The 17,591-nt window shown below is 39.5% G+C and overlaps 1 protein-coding gene across 1 annotated transcript; it reads left to right on the top strand.

The window, feature by feature from the left end:
• The first annotated feature begins 4,100 nt into the window (after window positions 1–4,100).
• LOC141445698 (uncharacterized) lies at window positions 4,101–5,432 on the top strand. Its single transcript, XM_074111586.1, has 2 exons — window positions 4,101–4,342; window positions 4,823–5,432. The coding sequence occupies exons 1-2, from the start codon at window positions 4,101–4,103 to the stop codon at window positions 5,430–5,432; spliced, it is 852 nt and encodes a 283-aa protein (XP_073967687.1).
• The last annotated feature ends 12,159 nt before the right edge of the window (window positions 5,433–17,591 follow it).

Raw genomic sequence — 17,591 nt, 5'->3', positions numbered from 1 at the left:
TTGTAAATGTTTGTTAAAAATTTTACTAGATTAAGTTAGTTTTTAAATTTTAATATTTTCATGCGACGATTAATTTGTTGTTTTTTACGCCATCTAGCTTCCTCTTTTATTAATAAATATATTAAAAAATTTGGTGGGTATGCGCAGGCTAAAAACGACACATTGTCGGTACTTGACTTTATGTAGACGATCTCTTCGCGAACGCTAGGCTGCAACTGCTCACACGCACAAAGTTTTTTTTCCATTTTTACGTATTTACGAGTTTTATTCGACCTATCACTTACAATAAAGTGGTCTTCGAACCGGATCGCTAATCAGTGAGATGTTTAACACGCCGGCGAATAAAATTTTAACGCGTAAACAGCACCGAGAATGGGAGCTAGAACAAAGAGCGTGTGCCTCGGCTCAGCAACCCGCGGAACCTATAGTCGAGAAACCGAACCTTGGCACCTATAGTTGCCCACCGGCCCCACCGCCAAAGGATTTGGAACAAATGAAGGTGAAAACGGCTCCAAAATCTACGCCGTTTACGTCCGTTGAAGGTGGCTCCGTTACGTCATCAAAATCGAAGCGATCTACCGCCTCAGCGATAGCCAGACGCAAACAACTGGAGCTGGAAGCCGCTGAAGCGAAGGCAAAGATTCACCTGGAGCTTATTAATAAGAAGCTAGAAGCTGACTTAGCAAAAGTCGATATCGAAGATTGCCCCAGTGAAATAGCCAGCCAAGCCGGAAGTGAAGTTGCCGATCAAGCGAGCATAAATGTTCAGAAATGGTTGGATCAAGGTTACGAAGAACCTCAGCGCGTTCTTCAGCAACCAGCAGAACCGACAAGCGGTCGACCGGTCGAGCCTAGCCCGCAACCGCGAACCGACGTCCCTAGTGACGGTATTCAGCAACTGGCACTTACCTTAAGAGAAATGATGATGACCTCACGAGAAGTACCTCATGATGACGATCGCCTGATCAGCCGTCTTGCTACTCCGCGTGAATTACCATATTTCACCGGTGACAGTATTGAGTGGCTACATTTTAAGAGTGCCTATGATGAGTCGACAAGCATATGTAAGTTCAGTGACTCAGAAAACCTGTGGAGACTTCGCAAATCACTACGCGGCGACGCTAAGGAAGCAGTGACTGACCTGCTTATCGGTAACACTCCGCCTGCAGCTGTGATGGAAGCCCTGGAATTAAGATTTGGTCGACCCGAAGTCATAATTCTTAATCTGACAACGCAGCTCAAGAAACTACCTGCGTTACCTACTACGTATCAGTACGATCTAATTAACTTTTCTATTAAAGTTAATAACTGCATAGCAACAATACGTGCCCTAAATCAGCAAGATTACTTACGCAGTCCCGAGCTCGCATCAGCTGTTTTATCGAAGCTTCCGAGCACACTAATAGGTAAATGGACCGACTTTGCCTACCAGAAATTAGCAGAAGGCAAGCCTAGGTTAGAAATACTGGGTACATTCCTAAAGCACGAAGCTGAGATGTTGTCTTTAGTCGGAATGACACAGTTACGTGATTTTAATAAAAAACCTACAGATCAAGCGCCTGCGACGGTACCGGCGAAACGAACCGACGAAAATAAGTTTCGTTCTAATCGGCCTATATTTACTACAACTGCCGTCGAAGATACAAAAATCTGCAAATTTTGTTCCAAATCAGAGCATTTGTTAACCGAGTGTCGTGCATTTAAACGTGCTATGCGACGTGATAAGTGGAGATTTGTAAAGAAAACCGGTTTGTGTTATTGTTGTCTGACGTCACGGCACGATAGAAATACATGTCCGCGCCTGTGTGCGACATAGACAAATGTGGACTCGCACACCACCGCCTGTTGCACTGGCAGAAGCCTACGTCATCGCAATCAGCTGACGCGGCCTGCGACCCGCCGCACGAGCAGCCGGAGCCGCCCGCCCAGCCGCCGCTGCCCGCGGGACCCTCCACAGTGGCCCACGTCGCCTCCGGCAGCGAAAGGCCCTCGTCGACGGATCACGTAATGTTAAAAGTGGTGTCAGTGCAAATAAGTGGACCTAACGGTATTGTGCAGACCTACGCCCTGCTGGACGATGCGGCGTCGGTATCTATAATTGACTCTGACTTAGCCACCGAGTTAGGTCTCAAAAGTGAACACTCGAGTGCTATAAAGTTTATCGACGCGTTCGGACTCGAGGTGTATCAATCCGATGCACCGACGGTGAGTGCTCAAATCAGTGGACAACATGGACAAAATAGTTATGACATTAAGTTACGCAAAGTGTCAAAGTTAAATTTACCTATTCAAGATTTATCTGTTATAAATTCACTCAATTGCAAGCGTTTAACTGAAGTAAAGGATTATGTTTGTAAAGCCGTGTAGTTCCGCGTTTGTTGATTGGGGAAGATAATTACTTTTTAATTGCACCCCTCGAAATAATTCATGGCAACAAAAATGAACCTTATGCTTCTAGATGTAATTTAGGCTGGTCTATCCATGGTTATTGCGGTCGCACTCACTCCAACGCTGCTAATGTGTTCCACCTCGCTCACTCAAATGAAGGTATAGAAAACAATATCATTAAATTAAACGAGTTAGTTAAAAATTATTTTTCTTTAGATGCCATCGGAGTTTCAACCTTACGTCGTGATAATAGTGAGCATGTAAGGGCATTGCACATTTTAGATGACACTGCGCGTCTTATCGGAAACCAGTGGGAAGTAGGCCTACCATTTCGAGAGGACGTATTTATAATGCCTGATTCATTCGAAAATGCATCTTCGCGACTACGTTCTTTAATGCGAAAATTCCTTAAAGACGACGCGTACGCAGACAGGTATAGGAACGAGGTAAACAAATTGTTTGCTGATGGTTATGCTCGAGAGCTAAAGGAAAATGAACTCTCGGCTCACCGCATATGGTATCTACCACATTTTGGGGTTCAGAACCCTAACAAGCCGGGTAAATTGCGCCTTGTTTTTGACGCGGCTTCTAAGGTGAACGGAACATGCCTAAATGACTACTTGCTTACGGGTCCTGATTTGTATAATTCACTAATGGGTATAATGTTTCGATTTCGCGAGAACAAAGTAGTTATCATAGGTGATATAAAAGACATGTTTTTGAGGATTAAAATTCGCCCGAGCGACCAACATGTTTTTAGGTTTTTGTGGCAAGAATCACCGCGCGCTCCCGTTAAAATTTGTGTAATGCAAAGTTTAATATTTGGCGGTTGTTGTTCGCCATTTATCGCGCAATATGTAAAAAACAAAAATGCGTTAAAGTATGAGGACTTGTACCCGGAAGCTGTGCAAGTTATAGTAAATAGTCATTATATGGATGACTGTTTATATTCGACTACTGACGCGACTAACGCTATTAAATTAGTGAAGGAAATTAGTCATATTCATAAATGTGGCGGATTTGAGATAAGGGGTTGGTCGAGTAACGATAAACAGGTTTTAAATAATATACCGACCACGGCGCTCGCGCAGTCAGCTGTTCAATTCAAGGACGGATCCATGAATACGACTGAGCGCACTTTAGGTTTAATGTGGCATCCATCCGATGACACGTTTGGGTTTCAAGTGTCGTTTAATAGGATACCTGAGGAGATTTTAAATGGAAGTGAACCTCCTACTAAAGCAAAGATGCTTAGCCTTATTATGTCTGTTTACGACATTCATGGTTTTTTGTCTCCTTTTATTATTAAAAGTAAAATAATATTTCAGAATGTTCATCGCAGTGGTATAGATTGGAATTGCCGCATCCAGCCCGATGAGCACACGAAATGGGTGAAGTGGCTCAATGAGTTAAAGCTTTTAGCTACGTTGCGCATTCCTCGCTGCTATGCTGACTCAGGCCCATGGACAGGCTGCTACGCAGACATGGAGGATGTAGTAAGTGAGCCCAAAACCTTGCGTACCGAGCTGCATACATTTAACGACGCGTCAATTCAAGCTTACGCTGCAGTCAGTTATTGGCGTTTTATACGTACGGATGGAAGCGTGAAGATTTGTTTTGTCGCTAGTAAGAGCCGCGTCACGCCTTTACGCCCAGTCTCTGTACCTAGACTTGAACTGCAAGCAGGGTTACTTGGCGCGCGCTTGGCTAGCATGATACAGCGCGAACATAAGGATGTGAAGGCAGACAAGCGGTACTTCTGGACCGATTCTAGCACTGTACTGCAGTGGATACGCAGCGACCCCAGAAGCTACAAGCCGTACGTCGCGCACCGGCTCGGCGAGATTGACGAGCTGACCGTCGCGAGCGAGTGGCGCCACCTGCCGTCGCGCCTGAACGCCGCGGATATAGCCACCAGAGAGGATGCGCCTCCATTGAACTTTCAGGATTTATGGTTTCAGGGACCTGATTTTTTAAAGGAACCTGAATTTAAGTGGCCCAAAGACATTAAAACATCTAAGCAAACAGATGAAGTTATCTGTGAGCAAAAATGTGTTAACGTCCTAAGTACGCGACAAATCACCGAACTTCCGGTACCTGATGAGAATAATAGTTCATCGTGGATTCGATTACTAATGACAACGGTGAGGGTTTTATTTTTTATTCGTAAATGTCAACGAAAGAATAATCGAATCGACAATGAATTATTAAAACAGGCAGAGGAATTATTGATAAAAAAAAGTCAGCACGATTGTTTTGCCACCGAAATAGAGTGTCTTAAACAAAATAAGCCTTTATTAAAAAATAGTAGGTTACTAAATTTAACGCCTTACCTTGATAGTAGCGGTTTACTGCGAGTTGGCGGCCGTGTGGATAAAACTGACGGTGTCCCGGAGAGAACTAAGCGCCCTGTTATCCTTGACGGTCACCATAGGACGACCAGGCTGCTCGTGGAGTACCACCACAGACGTGCTCTTCATGGAGCTCATGAACTGGTGGTGAATGAGTTGAGGCAGGCCTACTGGATTTTGAGGCTCCGACCCACTGTTCGTGCCGTCGCAGCGCAATGCTTGTTCTGCAAGTATCGGCGCGCGGCCCCGCAGCCCCAGCGCATGGCCGACCTTCCGCCCGCCCGGCTGCAGCACAACCGACGGCCGTTCACCTTTACTGGTCTCGACTTCTTTGGACCCATGGAAGTCACGGTTGGTCGTGGAAGGCAAAAACGATACGGAATGTTATTTACGTGTTTAACTATTCGTGCCGTTCACGTAGAAATAACGGAGAACCTAACCACGGACGCCACTATCATGGCGTTGAGAAGAATGATAGCTCGTAGAGGAACACCTACCACTATCTACTCAGATAATGGAACTAACCTACGAGGAGCCGATTCCGAGATAAAACGCAGCATCGAAGACTTAAACAGAGATGCACTATACAGTGACGGTCTCGTCAGGGGATTGACTGGCGATTTATACCCCCAGGAGCCCCAGAAATGGGAGGAGCCTGGGAGAGAATGGTCCGCAGTTTTAAAACGGCCTTGAAGATCGTACTCAAGGAACGTGCGCCCCGACCGGAAACGCTTTCAACATTAATGGCCGAAGTAGAAGCCCTTGTTAACAGTCGTCCCATTACCCATGTTTCGACGGACCCTAACTACCCCGAGGCCTTGACACCTAATCATTTTTTGATAGGTACATCATCCAATGGCCCCTCTTTTGGTAAGTATGAAGACGTGGATCTATCGCTTAGAAAGCAGTGGCGGATCGCTCAACGCTTAACGGATATGTTTTGGTCGCGGTGGCTAAAAGAGTATTTGCCCACATTATTACCGCGACAAAAGTGGACCAGTGAGCGTAGGGCCTTGCGTATAGGAGACTATGTCTTGCTTGTGGAACCAAACTTAGAGCGTGGCTCATGGCGGCACGGTGTAGTGAGTGCGACACTCCCCGGGGATGACGGACGCATCCGCGTAGTGGACGTGCGCACTCGCACGGGCACGTTGCGACGACCGGTGACTCGCGTCGCCCTGCTTTCCTCACAGATGGATTCTAGTGATGACTGTCATCATCACTAAGGGGGTGGAATTGTAGGCGACGCGATGTTTTATGTAAATGTTTGTTGAAATTTTACTAGATTAAGTTAGTTTTTAAATTTTAATATTTTCATGCGACGATTAATTTGTTGTTTTTTACGCCATCTAGCTTCCTCTTTTATTAATAAATATATTAAAAAATTTGGTGGGTATGCGCAGGCTAAAAACGACACATTGTCGGTACTTGACTTTATGTAGACGATCTCTTCGCGAACGCTAGGCTGCAACTGCTCACACGCACAAAGTTTTTTTTTCCATTTTTACGTATTTACGAGTTTTATTCGACCTATCACTTACAATAATGAATTCATAAGATTTGAATAAAAATATATTTCAGATTAGGATCTGTGCGATATCTGACCACGAGGTTGCGTATATTACACTCTATCGTAGATTTTATCTCTTTGAATTGTTAGTTTAGGATAATGAACTGAATAACCTTATTCGGTAAAAAATCATCTTCATACTTAACTTTATTTATACTTAACTAGCTTTTGCTCGCGACTTCGCCCGCGTGAAATTCGGTTATCGCGCGCTGTTCCCCCGGGAACTGTACATTTTTTCGGGATAAAAAGTAGCCTATGTTACTCTCTGGCCCATAAACTATCTCTATGCCAAAAATCACGTCGATCCATCGCCCGGTTTCGACGTGAAAGATGGACAAACACACACATACACTAACACACACACACACACTTTCTCATTTAAGTATAATATTAGTATGGAGTATGGATTCAGTCTGTGAATGAAAAAAAAAATGTAAAAGTAATCCGAATCAAGGGTGGATAGTTCGAAAGAACCAAGCTGTTAAGCGAACGTGATACCCAACACTTTAGTCTACTTGTGACCACAACCACTGAGTGTAGCCGAAACGTCAAGGTAATTAAGCGTGATAAGTCCCGGGTGTTGTAAAAGTTATAGGCGACTTATGCAATTGGCCAAATTTAGGTACTCTATTCTTTCTGATACAGAATAAGTTTCTGTTAAAAAAAACATTTTTAATAGGACCTTTTTTTGCTGACTGTACTTTTCGTTGACCGTACTTGCATTGTCATTTAAACTGCATAGCCGTACCAAATTTCAAGTCGGTACTATTAACCATTGAGGAGTTCCCTCCTGCGAAGACGATCCTGGCAGGACCACCAAGATGTCACTGCCAGATTATTGTATTGTCGCCAAATTTACGTAACTATGTAACTAACTGGACTGCTGGGAGTGGGTTAAATTTAGCTTCCAAAATTTGACCCATATAAATAAAAAGGGCAAGCTAAAAAAAAACTTGTAAAAAAATAGAATGCGGTTAAGAAAAAGTTAATTAAGTGGATCCTAGTAGTAGCGTGACGTAATGATACGTGGTCGTAGTTCATGAAAAAACTAATCTTGTTACCACCCCAACCATATGTACATATATTTTTTGCGAACAACCTACTTTATTTGAAATAGGAACCCTACAAAACTGTAAATCTTTCACCCGCAATTCATGCTGTCATCAATATTTTCCCTGGGGTATCAGCAGTAGCCCCAGCTGAATCGAAATAGTCCATCCATTGTTATCTAAGGCTGCAAATCCATCTGCTACCTTCATCAGAACTAATTCTTATACTGTCAGCAGGCCCTAATGGACGGTCGACCCTAATTCTCTATGGCTAAGCAGAATGAATTGTGTGTACTAACTAGGGTTACAGTGGAATTAGAAGTTATTTTGTTTTTATGCGGCCTTAAAAGGCTTGGATTGTGTAAATATGGCCAGCTGACGCGTTTTCCCTTTACGGTATTTACCTGCTCCCGAAAATTAGAAGTTTCGTTTGTTAGTTTTTGGTCCTGATTTTTTAAATACCTTGGCTGGATTCCGAAATAAAATTACTCCGTCAGTTATATTATCAAAAAAATATTGAACACGTATTTTTTTGTAAAAAAAAGCCGTGGTGGCCGAGTGGTTTGACCTATGGCCTCTCAAGAAGAGCATCGTGGTTCAAACCCGGCTCGCACCTCTGAGTTTTTCGAAATTCATGTGTGAAATTACATTTGAAATTTACCACGAGCATTACGGTGAAGAAAAACATCGTGAGGAAACCTGCACAAAAATGTTGTGTGTGAAGTTCCCAAGCCGCACTGGGCTGGGCTTGGGCCCACGTGGGAACTACGGCCCAAGCCCTCTCATTCCGAGAGGAGGCCTGTGCCCAGCAGTGGGACGTATATATGCTGGGATATGATGACGATTTTTTGTCAAATAAAATAAAAACAGACACGATATATTATAGCCCGCTAAAGTTCCGTACCTATACCGTCACGCCTAGGTACACTTTTAATTTAGACGTGACATTGTTATGTCACGTGACCGTGGGCCCCCTGCTTTCGAACCTGATACTTTGTCATTGAGAAAAGAAAAAAGACGTTTCCAATATGTTTTGATAGTCTTACTGATGGAATAATAAAATTATAATAATATTTTTTTACTCAGGATATACCATACTAAATTAGTATTACTAATATTATAATGCGAAAGTGTGTGTGTTTGTGTGTATGTTTGTCTGTCTTTCATGCCGTAACGGAGCGACGGATCGACGTGATTTTGGCACAGAGATAGTTTATGGGCCCGAGAGTGACATAGGCTACTTTTTATCCCGGAAATGCACAGTTCCCGAGGGAACAGCGCACGATAACCGAATTCCACTTGGGCGAAGCCGCGGGCAAAAGCTAATAATAATAATAAATCGTCTATTTCGATAACAAAAGAGTTTTTACAAACAGCGGTTGAGACCCTCTAGTAGTTTAAAAAGTGGTTAAAAAAAATACCTGTATCAGGAGACCTCGCTCATCCAATAATAGTATATTTTAACAGTGTTTCTTGGGCTAACTAACTACTAGATTCGCTAATGTTTCGTTTGGTAACGTGTAACCGAATTCAGTTTCACAAACACTTTGTTTCTTTATTTTTCAAGTTAGTAAACTACCTACCCAACTAACACAAACCATGTGATTTTGAACATGAAACTACCGTGACACTCACTCATATTAAATGATTATTGTAACGGATAACTCACGTCTTAAACCGAGTTTAGCTCGACATGTTTCGGGCTATTTCGTAGCCCTTCTTCTCGAGCACGCGACTCGGCGGCTGCCGTTGTGTGTTATGATGTGAGTTATCCGTTACAATATCATTTAATACAAACCATGTGATTAAATTTTTTTTAAGTTTACAGATTATTAACAGAGTTGTTTGACAAACGAGCCTTTTATCTAACAAAATTCAGATATTTTCAAAATAGGACCAGGTAGATACTTAGATATGTATACAGTGCGTACTAGCAATGTTCTAAATGCTTCCTTAATGCTAATTTAACTCTTGAATTTGTAATTTAAGTTTAATATTTATTAGGGAACTTAATTTCAATATTTATGATCTTATTCAATATCCTTTGAAATATCCTCAATGTAAATAAAACTGTGGTTGAGTGGGTACCTACCTATACCTAGCGACTGAGATGCCGACTCGCTTTTGATCTATTAAATAAACATAAATAAATCACTTTGACATCTTGTAAGTCGCCTAAGATTTGTATAGCTAGGTATACAAACATTAATTTCAATTACACACAAAATTTGACACAGATAAGATAACTTTAGCAAATCTAAATTATGGATACGAGTATCAAACTCTCTCTTTCGCTTTAAAAACATTATTAATTTGTAAACACAAAAACAAATCGACAACAGAAAATTCTTTGATATTTTGAAAATAGAAAAAACGTATACATTTTTGCAAGGTCCTCAAATATGTTTGCTACAGAACCCCAAACCGGGACAGGGTATAAAAATAAAACCGAATGACGCGTAAAGCTGCAATAGCCACTCAATCACTCCTACCACCTGCCGGCAAATTGTTCTTTCAGGACGTTACGGAAACATAGATAAACGACGAAGATAGCTCAGTTACATACGAAACAAAGGAATTTTATTGATATGGTAAAGGTAATTTGTGGGTACGTTGTGCTACAAGATAAGTAGTCTGTATCATTCTCAATGCGATCTACCTCTTCGTGTTAATCCAAGAAACTGTACCTACCACTACCATGAGTTTACAGTGACCGTACTCGATAGTACTCGTAAATTATTTGTATGGAGAATTGTACAGTCAACTACAAATAATTTACGCCGTCGCTATCGAGTACGGTCACTGTAAACTCATGGTACTGAACTAAAAAAGGGCATTGTTAACCCCCGACGCAAAAAGAGGGGTGTTATACATAAGTTTGACCGCTATGTGTGTCCGTGTGTCTGTCTGTGGCACCGTAGCTCTTAAACCGGGGAACCGATTAAAATGCGGTTTTATCGTAATCGTTTAAGAGCTACCGTGCCACAGACAGACACACACATAGCGGTCAAACTAATAACACCCCTCTTTTTGCGTCAAACAAAAAATTAGTTTCAAACGTTTCAGGATTGTGTCAGTGTACGTAGGTTCCCTGCGCATCTTTATTGAAGTCCTTTTGGTTACGTTCCATAGGAAGCCGAAGGGGAGTTAAATCGTTTTTTTTTTCTTTTATCATCATGAGAGAATGAAATGAGCTAGCGGGCCATCTGATGATCGCCACTGCACCGCCGATGTTGATGATAATGTTCATTGATGATGATGTTTTTGATATGACCTTCAAGCTTTCAAGAAAAGAGCGCACTCCTACCTAAAAGGCCGGCAACGTACTTGTGACTCTTCTATACCACTACCATGAGTTTACAGTGACCGTACTCGATAGCGACGGCGTAAATTATTTGTAGAGGCGCTGTACAATTCTCCGTACAAATAATTTACGCCGTCGCTATCGAGTACGGTCAATGTAAACTGATGGTGTTGCAGGTGTCCATGGGCGACGGTAATCGTTTGCTCGTTTGCCTCCTATACCATAAAAAAACGGGCCAAGAGCGTGTCGGACACGCCCGAAATAGGGTTCCGTAGCCATTACGAAAAAGTTAAGTATATTTCTCTAATAATTTCGTATTTTGTACGGAATATTCCAAGTTTAGGTATATTTTATACCTTAGACTGTTATTTACTCTTAAACTACTAATAATTTTCAGGAAAACTTAACCGTTATAGTTTTCCTTGTAAGTTTTATATAGATAGGTTCTTACTACCATCCTGATTTTTTTCAAATTTTTCCACTCACTGGTTTAGATTTTCGAGGGGAGGGGGGGACGGTCGATTTTAATAATATTTTAATAAATTTGCACTTTAAACTTGAATATTTTGCAAACAAATCACTGAATCGAAAAATCGCTTTAGCAACCCCTAACGGTTTTAAAACACCTATCCAACGATATTCCACACTACATTGGATTAGAAAAAAAATCACCCCCCACTTTACGTTTGTGGAAGGTACTCTAAAAAAATTTTTTCGATTTTTTTTATTGTACCATTTTGTCGGCATAGTTTACATATATATACGTGCAAAATTACAGCTTTCTAGCATTGATAGTCTCTGAGCAAACCCGCGGACGGACAGACAGACAGATATGGCGAAACTATAAGGGTTCCGTTTTTGCCATTTTGGCTACGGAACCCTAAAAAGATATGTCGGTACTCTCCTACACGTATGACAGTACAATTGGCGTTTAACGTGTAACGTGTCAAGGAGTTTAATTCATTGGCCACCATGGAACCATTTCACAGTAAACGTCATAGTGACATCGCATTAATTAACAAGGAAAGTCGTAATGACTTTTCCTTTGAAAAGTTTCCATGGTGGCCCATGAATTAAATTCTTTGACTGTACGTCTAACGTTGTGAGACGCTATTCCTCAAATGAGTTTCTTAAAGTATAAGTAGATAAAAACTTATTTAAAGAGTAAATCTTTATATTACTTACAATATAACCCATTAATATTCCTAAAATTCTTACATAAATTACTATTATTTTTATATTAAAAGGTAAATAAATTATATAAGGATAAGGAAAAATTATTCATCTTAAAAAACTCCCTCTTAAAACTCTTATAAATAATAAAGTAAACATTCTTTTTAATATAATATAATCTTCATCAAATAAATTATAAATACTTAATAAATTAAAATCATTAATTATTAAATATATAAGTAATCGAAAACTATAATATATAGTAAGACCTGTAGAAATATAATATAAAAAAAAAATAAATATATTTAAATATCTTAAAGATACCAATTCTAAAATTATATGGTGGTAAAATAATTGCTGGGTGGTGGATTGGTTTATACCAATCCACTAACGTCTACATATGTAGACGATGTGCGTGTATGTCCCATTTGGCACACTTTCTAAGTGTTAAATTGTACTTTTAACTTATTCGATTGTAAAATCTCGTATATCAAACCTATAAACTTAAGTATCGCTAAGCAAAAACGAGCCAATTGCTTTTTTATCTTAAACTTTTAATTACTTTCAACCCTTTACGGGGTAAATTAGATTTCTTAAAAGTATAATGAAGGCCTAAGGCGTAATTAAATATATTCAAACGATAACAAGAAAGGGGGTACTTAAGTAATTCAATTATAAATTGAATACTTATTTTTCCACAATTTGGCGGACATGGCAAAACTGTAAGAAATTCCTTGTTGAAACTACGGTAACCTATAGACTTAAATAAAAATTGTCTAATATCTTTATGCAAAAGGCTGTGGTGGCCGAGTGGTTTGACCAATGGCCTCTCAAGCAGAGGATCGTGGGTCCAAACCCAGACTTGCACTTCGGAGTTTTTCTAAATTAATGTGTGACATTTTTATTTTACCACAATTTTTACGGTGATAAAACCTGCACAAACTAGCGAAGCAATTCAATGATGTACCTATATATTTTTATTTTTTTATTTTACAAATAATGGCGGTACCTGCACATAATGATATCGTGAACGGGTTTGTGTATCGATAATGTGTAAATCTCTCTCTCTCTCTCTCTCTCTCCCTCCGGGCGCGCCTACGCCTACTACGGCCTAAAACCCTCTCATTCTGCGAGGAGGGCTGTGTCCAGCAGTGGGTGTATAAATACTCGGATTATGAATATTATTCATGTTACAACATAATACCTACATAGTAGGCCATGAAGACACACACATACATCTTGTAGTTTTCGAGTAAAATGCCTGTGACATACGGACGGACAGATAGACAGACGGACTTGACGAAACTATAAGGGTTCCGTTTTTGCCATTTTGGCTCCAGAACCCTAAAAGGTTGTGCCTTGGGCACACCTACATTAATGTATTTTTTGTTCATATTCATCTAATCCAATAATTTATACCTAATATTAGACCATTCCTGAAAAGGAACTCACCTTAGGATTTCGTTCATTGTCCAGAGAGTAGAGAGACTTGTATATAAGTATGTCCCGAGCACAGTAACATTTTTAAGAATTTCCCTCACTCCAAGTTAGATAGGTACAAACTGATCCAATAGCTAGATGTGAACTAATTAAACCGAGAACGTGTCTCGATAGACTGCCGCTCCATTATTTACGAACTTTTCCCATTTAAGAACACGGATATCACGGTGACTGGGCCCGTTTTGCTTGAGACACGCTTTCTTAATGGTATTAGGTTCATAGAAGAAATGACGTCACACCGTATGTACCCAGATGGTCGACACCTAAATAAGTTCGGGAGTCGGGACCCATTACTGAGAATTTTAGAGCTAGTTACGTTATTAAATGGGTCCCGACTGCAACTTCATGTTACTAAACATAGTTCTAGACCACTAGACTTGTTTTTTTCTTTTCAATTTTTTTTTAAGGCCGACGGTTTTTTATTTTTATTTTAGTGACTATATCTTTTAATTGCATTGACTTAGGTGTTTTATTTTATCATTGCTTCAGGAATAACACACCTGGGTAGGTATTTAATAATTATTTCAGCTTGATACCGGCACGCGTTTCTGTGAAAATGGGGCTTAATAAACGGACGGACAAAAAAGTGGCCTTATAACGGTTCCGTTTTTGCTGACTGACATACAGAACCCTAAGTAAGGCACTTATAAATAACTAGCCGTTACCCGCGACTCCGTCCGCGTAGAATTCGGTTTTCACTATCCCGCGGGAACTATGCAATTTTCCGGGATAAAAACTATCTATGTCCTTTCCCGGGACGCAAACTACATCTAAGCGAATTTCATTTAGGTAAGTCGGATCAGCGGTTTAGACGTGATGAAGTAACAAACAAATAAACAAACAGACTTACAAAATTTCGCATTTTGTACCTACGGGCGAACGAGACAATATGATTGCATCGAGCGCAGCGCTCACTGAATCCGTCGAGGTTTGTGTTTGTGCAGAACTGCTTTGTAACACAACTGGTAGCATATCCTCACTACTTTGAAAAAATCTCGTATCTGAAATCAATATGTCAACAAGATTGAACCTTGACGTGATGTTCATAAGGTCCACTCAGAAAAATTATCTATTTTGAGATACGAGTTTTTTAAAGTAGTGACGATATGCGTCATCTGTTAGCAGCAAGATGATTACGTGATTATGCGTCTTGTGTTGTCAATTTATTTAGATGTATGTAAATATGTGGATGCGAACGCTTAGAGACAAGAAAGCCCTTATTTTTGTGAATCAATGTGCATACAATGTGGCCAAATAAAAACATCGTTAAGTTTACATGCGTTTATACGCTTGTTTATACAAGCTTTTATAATTAAAAGGGTTCTTTATGATATCATCTGGCACAGATAAAATAAGAAACCTAACATAAACAATGTTTAATTAAAGACAATCTCGGTATCTTGGCGAAGAAGTACCACATACGTTAATCACCACAGAAACAAAGCATATTACAAACGGGGCTACAATGAACCATTAGTATTCGTTATAGCCAGGTGTCCATTGTTTATATATAAATAAAAACAACTTTATCAAATCACATCCATGCTACTTTTAAATGAAACAGCAAGTGTGTCATTTTAATAGCAGATACTGAAATAAAATAATGTTATCCTATTTTTTATTACTTTAGAGACGTTAACTGAAAATACAACGTAATAAATAATTAAATATTTGTAAATCATAGAGTTCTAAACCAATAAACATAAAAATACTTTACTATGTCTTTTTTGAGTTGATTAAAAATATATTCCACGATCCCTCTTGCAAGTTAAAACTAGTCCTTAGCTCGGTTGGTAGCTTGTCTCTGTGAGATATTTGCTCTGTGCTAATACGCTTTTATATCAAGCGTTATTACACACTTCAAGACATTAGATGCGTTCAATTTGTAACCACGCAAAGTTTATAAGAACAGATTAGAACCATCCCATTTACGGGCTAGCATTGATTGCTGATTTATAATAATTATAATAAAAATTTATTGCCATGCTAGTTACATTACAAAAAAAAGAGAAATAAAAACAAAAACTTAAAAACTAATCTTGGCAATAGGTATCGGTCTCAGCATAATGCTGAAGATAAATCCAGAGATGATTTTCAGCCCGGCCCTTCTGGCAAGGATGGCCGCAACCATATATTGAATAAGTACAAAAATACTTAGACGAATAAAAAATAAAAATACATATTTCCGTTTGTGACATTTCAATCCTTAAATCCTGAATCCCCATCCTTAAATCTTTAAATCCTGGTAAATCCTGTATTGTGTGTGTTATCCATATTCTGTTTTAATCTTGTGATGTGATCGTGAGTCGTGTGGTTTTTGTGAATTGTGATGTTTATAGGCATGAGTATAGGCATTAATGTAGTTTGTGTAGTTTATATGTACGATAACGGAGATACTTTAGTAAGTTATCTTTAGAGATATAATTAAGTACTTTATTAAGGCTTTTTTAGGGTTCCGTACCTCAAAAGGAAAAAACGGAACCCTGTGTGTCTGTCTGTCTGTCTGTCAAGAGGAGGTATCAAGCTGAAATTTATATCAAATACTGAGGTCTACTGTCCCTTGGAGCTGTGAAAAAATCAAACTTCTAAGCCAACGCAATCAAAAGATGCACCGTTCATGCTGCAAATTTCCGCACCTAGAAAATCGCAAGGGAATCAAAACAAAACATACAGGGTACTTACCGTGAACTCAGAATCTTGAAATTTGGTATGAAGGTAGCTATTATAACAACAACCAACTAGAAAAGTCGAAAATCTTGATTTTATGTCTGTTTGTAAATATCAATGACCAATATAATCTGACCCCACACTGCGTACATTTTGCTATGAAGGTAGCTATTATAACACAACCAACTAGAAAAGTCGGAAAATCTTGATTTTTATGTCTGTCTGTAAATATCAATGACCAATATAATCTGACCCCACACTGCGTACATTTTGCTTAAGAGTAGGGCTCTTCTGCATACAATGAGGTATTAAATTACTCGGAAAAAGCGAGAAATATCTACAAGACACGATTCCCGTTTACTTACATACCTATAAATGTGTACGGTTTTTTATATTTGAGACAAAAATGAGAGTAAGTACCGTTCGTGAAAGAAAGATGTCACCACTTAAATTTTTCTCCTCGTAGTTGCAAGTTTTTTTACCCGAATGCCCGAAAGAGGGTTACTTATGTTTTTGTTGTTTTTTTATTAAAATTAATTTTTTTATTTTTTGCCAATTGTACAAGTTGTCAATCCGATCACTAGAAGCATAATGGGAGAAATTCAATTTGCAAGATTTGAAAGCAATTTACATTCATACTAACATTGCAAGTTAAATAAAAGCTTGTAAAACATGGACTTTGGATCGATTAATTATATAAAAACTTTAAACAAAAAGCTCTAGGCTTTTTGTGCGAACGAATAAATCGGACTCCTAATGCACCAGTTATCCTACTTTTAAGAAACTCCGCAGACATTATGCTAATAACCACTTTTATTCAAGGTCGGACCTTTCACAGAATATTCCCAAAGCAATAAATTGTTACAAGTTTCGTCATTATGTGCTAAGAATGCTGGTCTTTGGTTTAAATTAATTAAATCCAGAAGGGTTTGAGGGGTTGACAGTTAAAAGCGGACAGCGTTCAGTATGTTTGTTTCTTCAGCTAGCTAGGTAGAAATGGACCGGATTTTTTTTAAATAATCCATACTAATAATATAAATGCGAAAGTGTTGTGTTTGTATGTTTGTTCGTCTTTCACGTCGAAACGAAGCGACGGATCGATGTGATTTTTGCCATAGAAATTGTTTTTCCAGAGAGTGACATATGCTACTTTTTATCCCGGAAAAATGCACCGTTCCAGAAGGAACAGCGTGTGATAATGATAACCGAATTCCACACGGACAAAGCAGCGGACAAAAGCTAGTGATTGTAATTTGGTTGACTACCAGTTTATTAGTATTTGTCCTAATGATTTTATTCCGCCTACCAGGGGGCATTAAGGGAAGAAAGAGCAACGTTTGAGCCAGGGCAACCTGAGCAACAACAGTTATCTTACCCCCGAACCGGAACACGAAAGTGCGAACACAAGTGATGGTCAGTGATGGTTGGTTTAACAATCAAATACTCTAAAAATCAAAAGTAAAAAACTTTTAGGTTCTTTTTTACTACTCGATTACTCCTCTCCGTGACAGCTCAAACAGGTCATTATTATCATATCAGCCGTGGACGTTCACTGTTGGATATAGACCTCCCCCATAGACCTCCAGTTG

The sequence above is a fragment of the Choristoneura fumiferana genome, chromosome 3 (assembly GCF_025370935.1).
Source record: "Choristoneura fumiferana chromosome 3, NRCan_CFum_1, whole genome shotgun sequence".
Classification (NCBI taxonomy): Eukaryota; Metazoa; Arthropoda; class Insecta; order Lepidoptera; family Tortricidae; genus Choristoneura; species Choristoneura fumiferana.
The sequence above is the reverse complement of the archived record's forward strand: the minus strand, read 5'-3'. Positions and strand labels throughout refer to the sequence as shown.

Bases quoted from the DNA above. Each gene is read 5' to 3' on its own strand.
- LOC141445698 (XM_074111586.1), top strand. From the start codon at position 4,101: ATGATACAGCGCGAACATAAGGATGTGAAGGCAGACAAGCGGTACTTC. The intron at 4,343-4,822 runs GTTTCAGGGACC...CGGTCACCATAG, and splicing joins TTGAACTTTCAGGATTTATG to GACGACCAGGCTGCTCGTGG.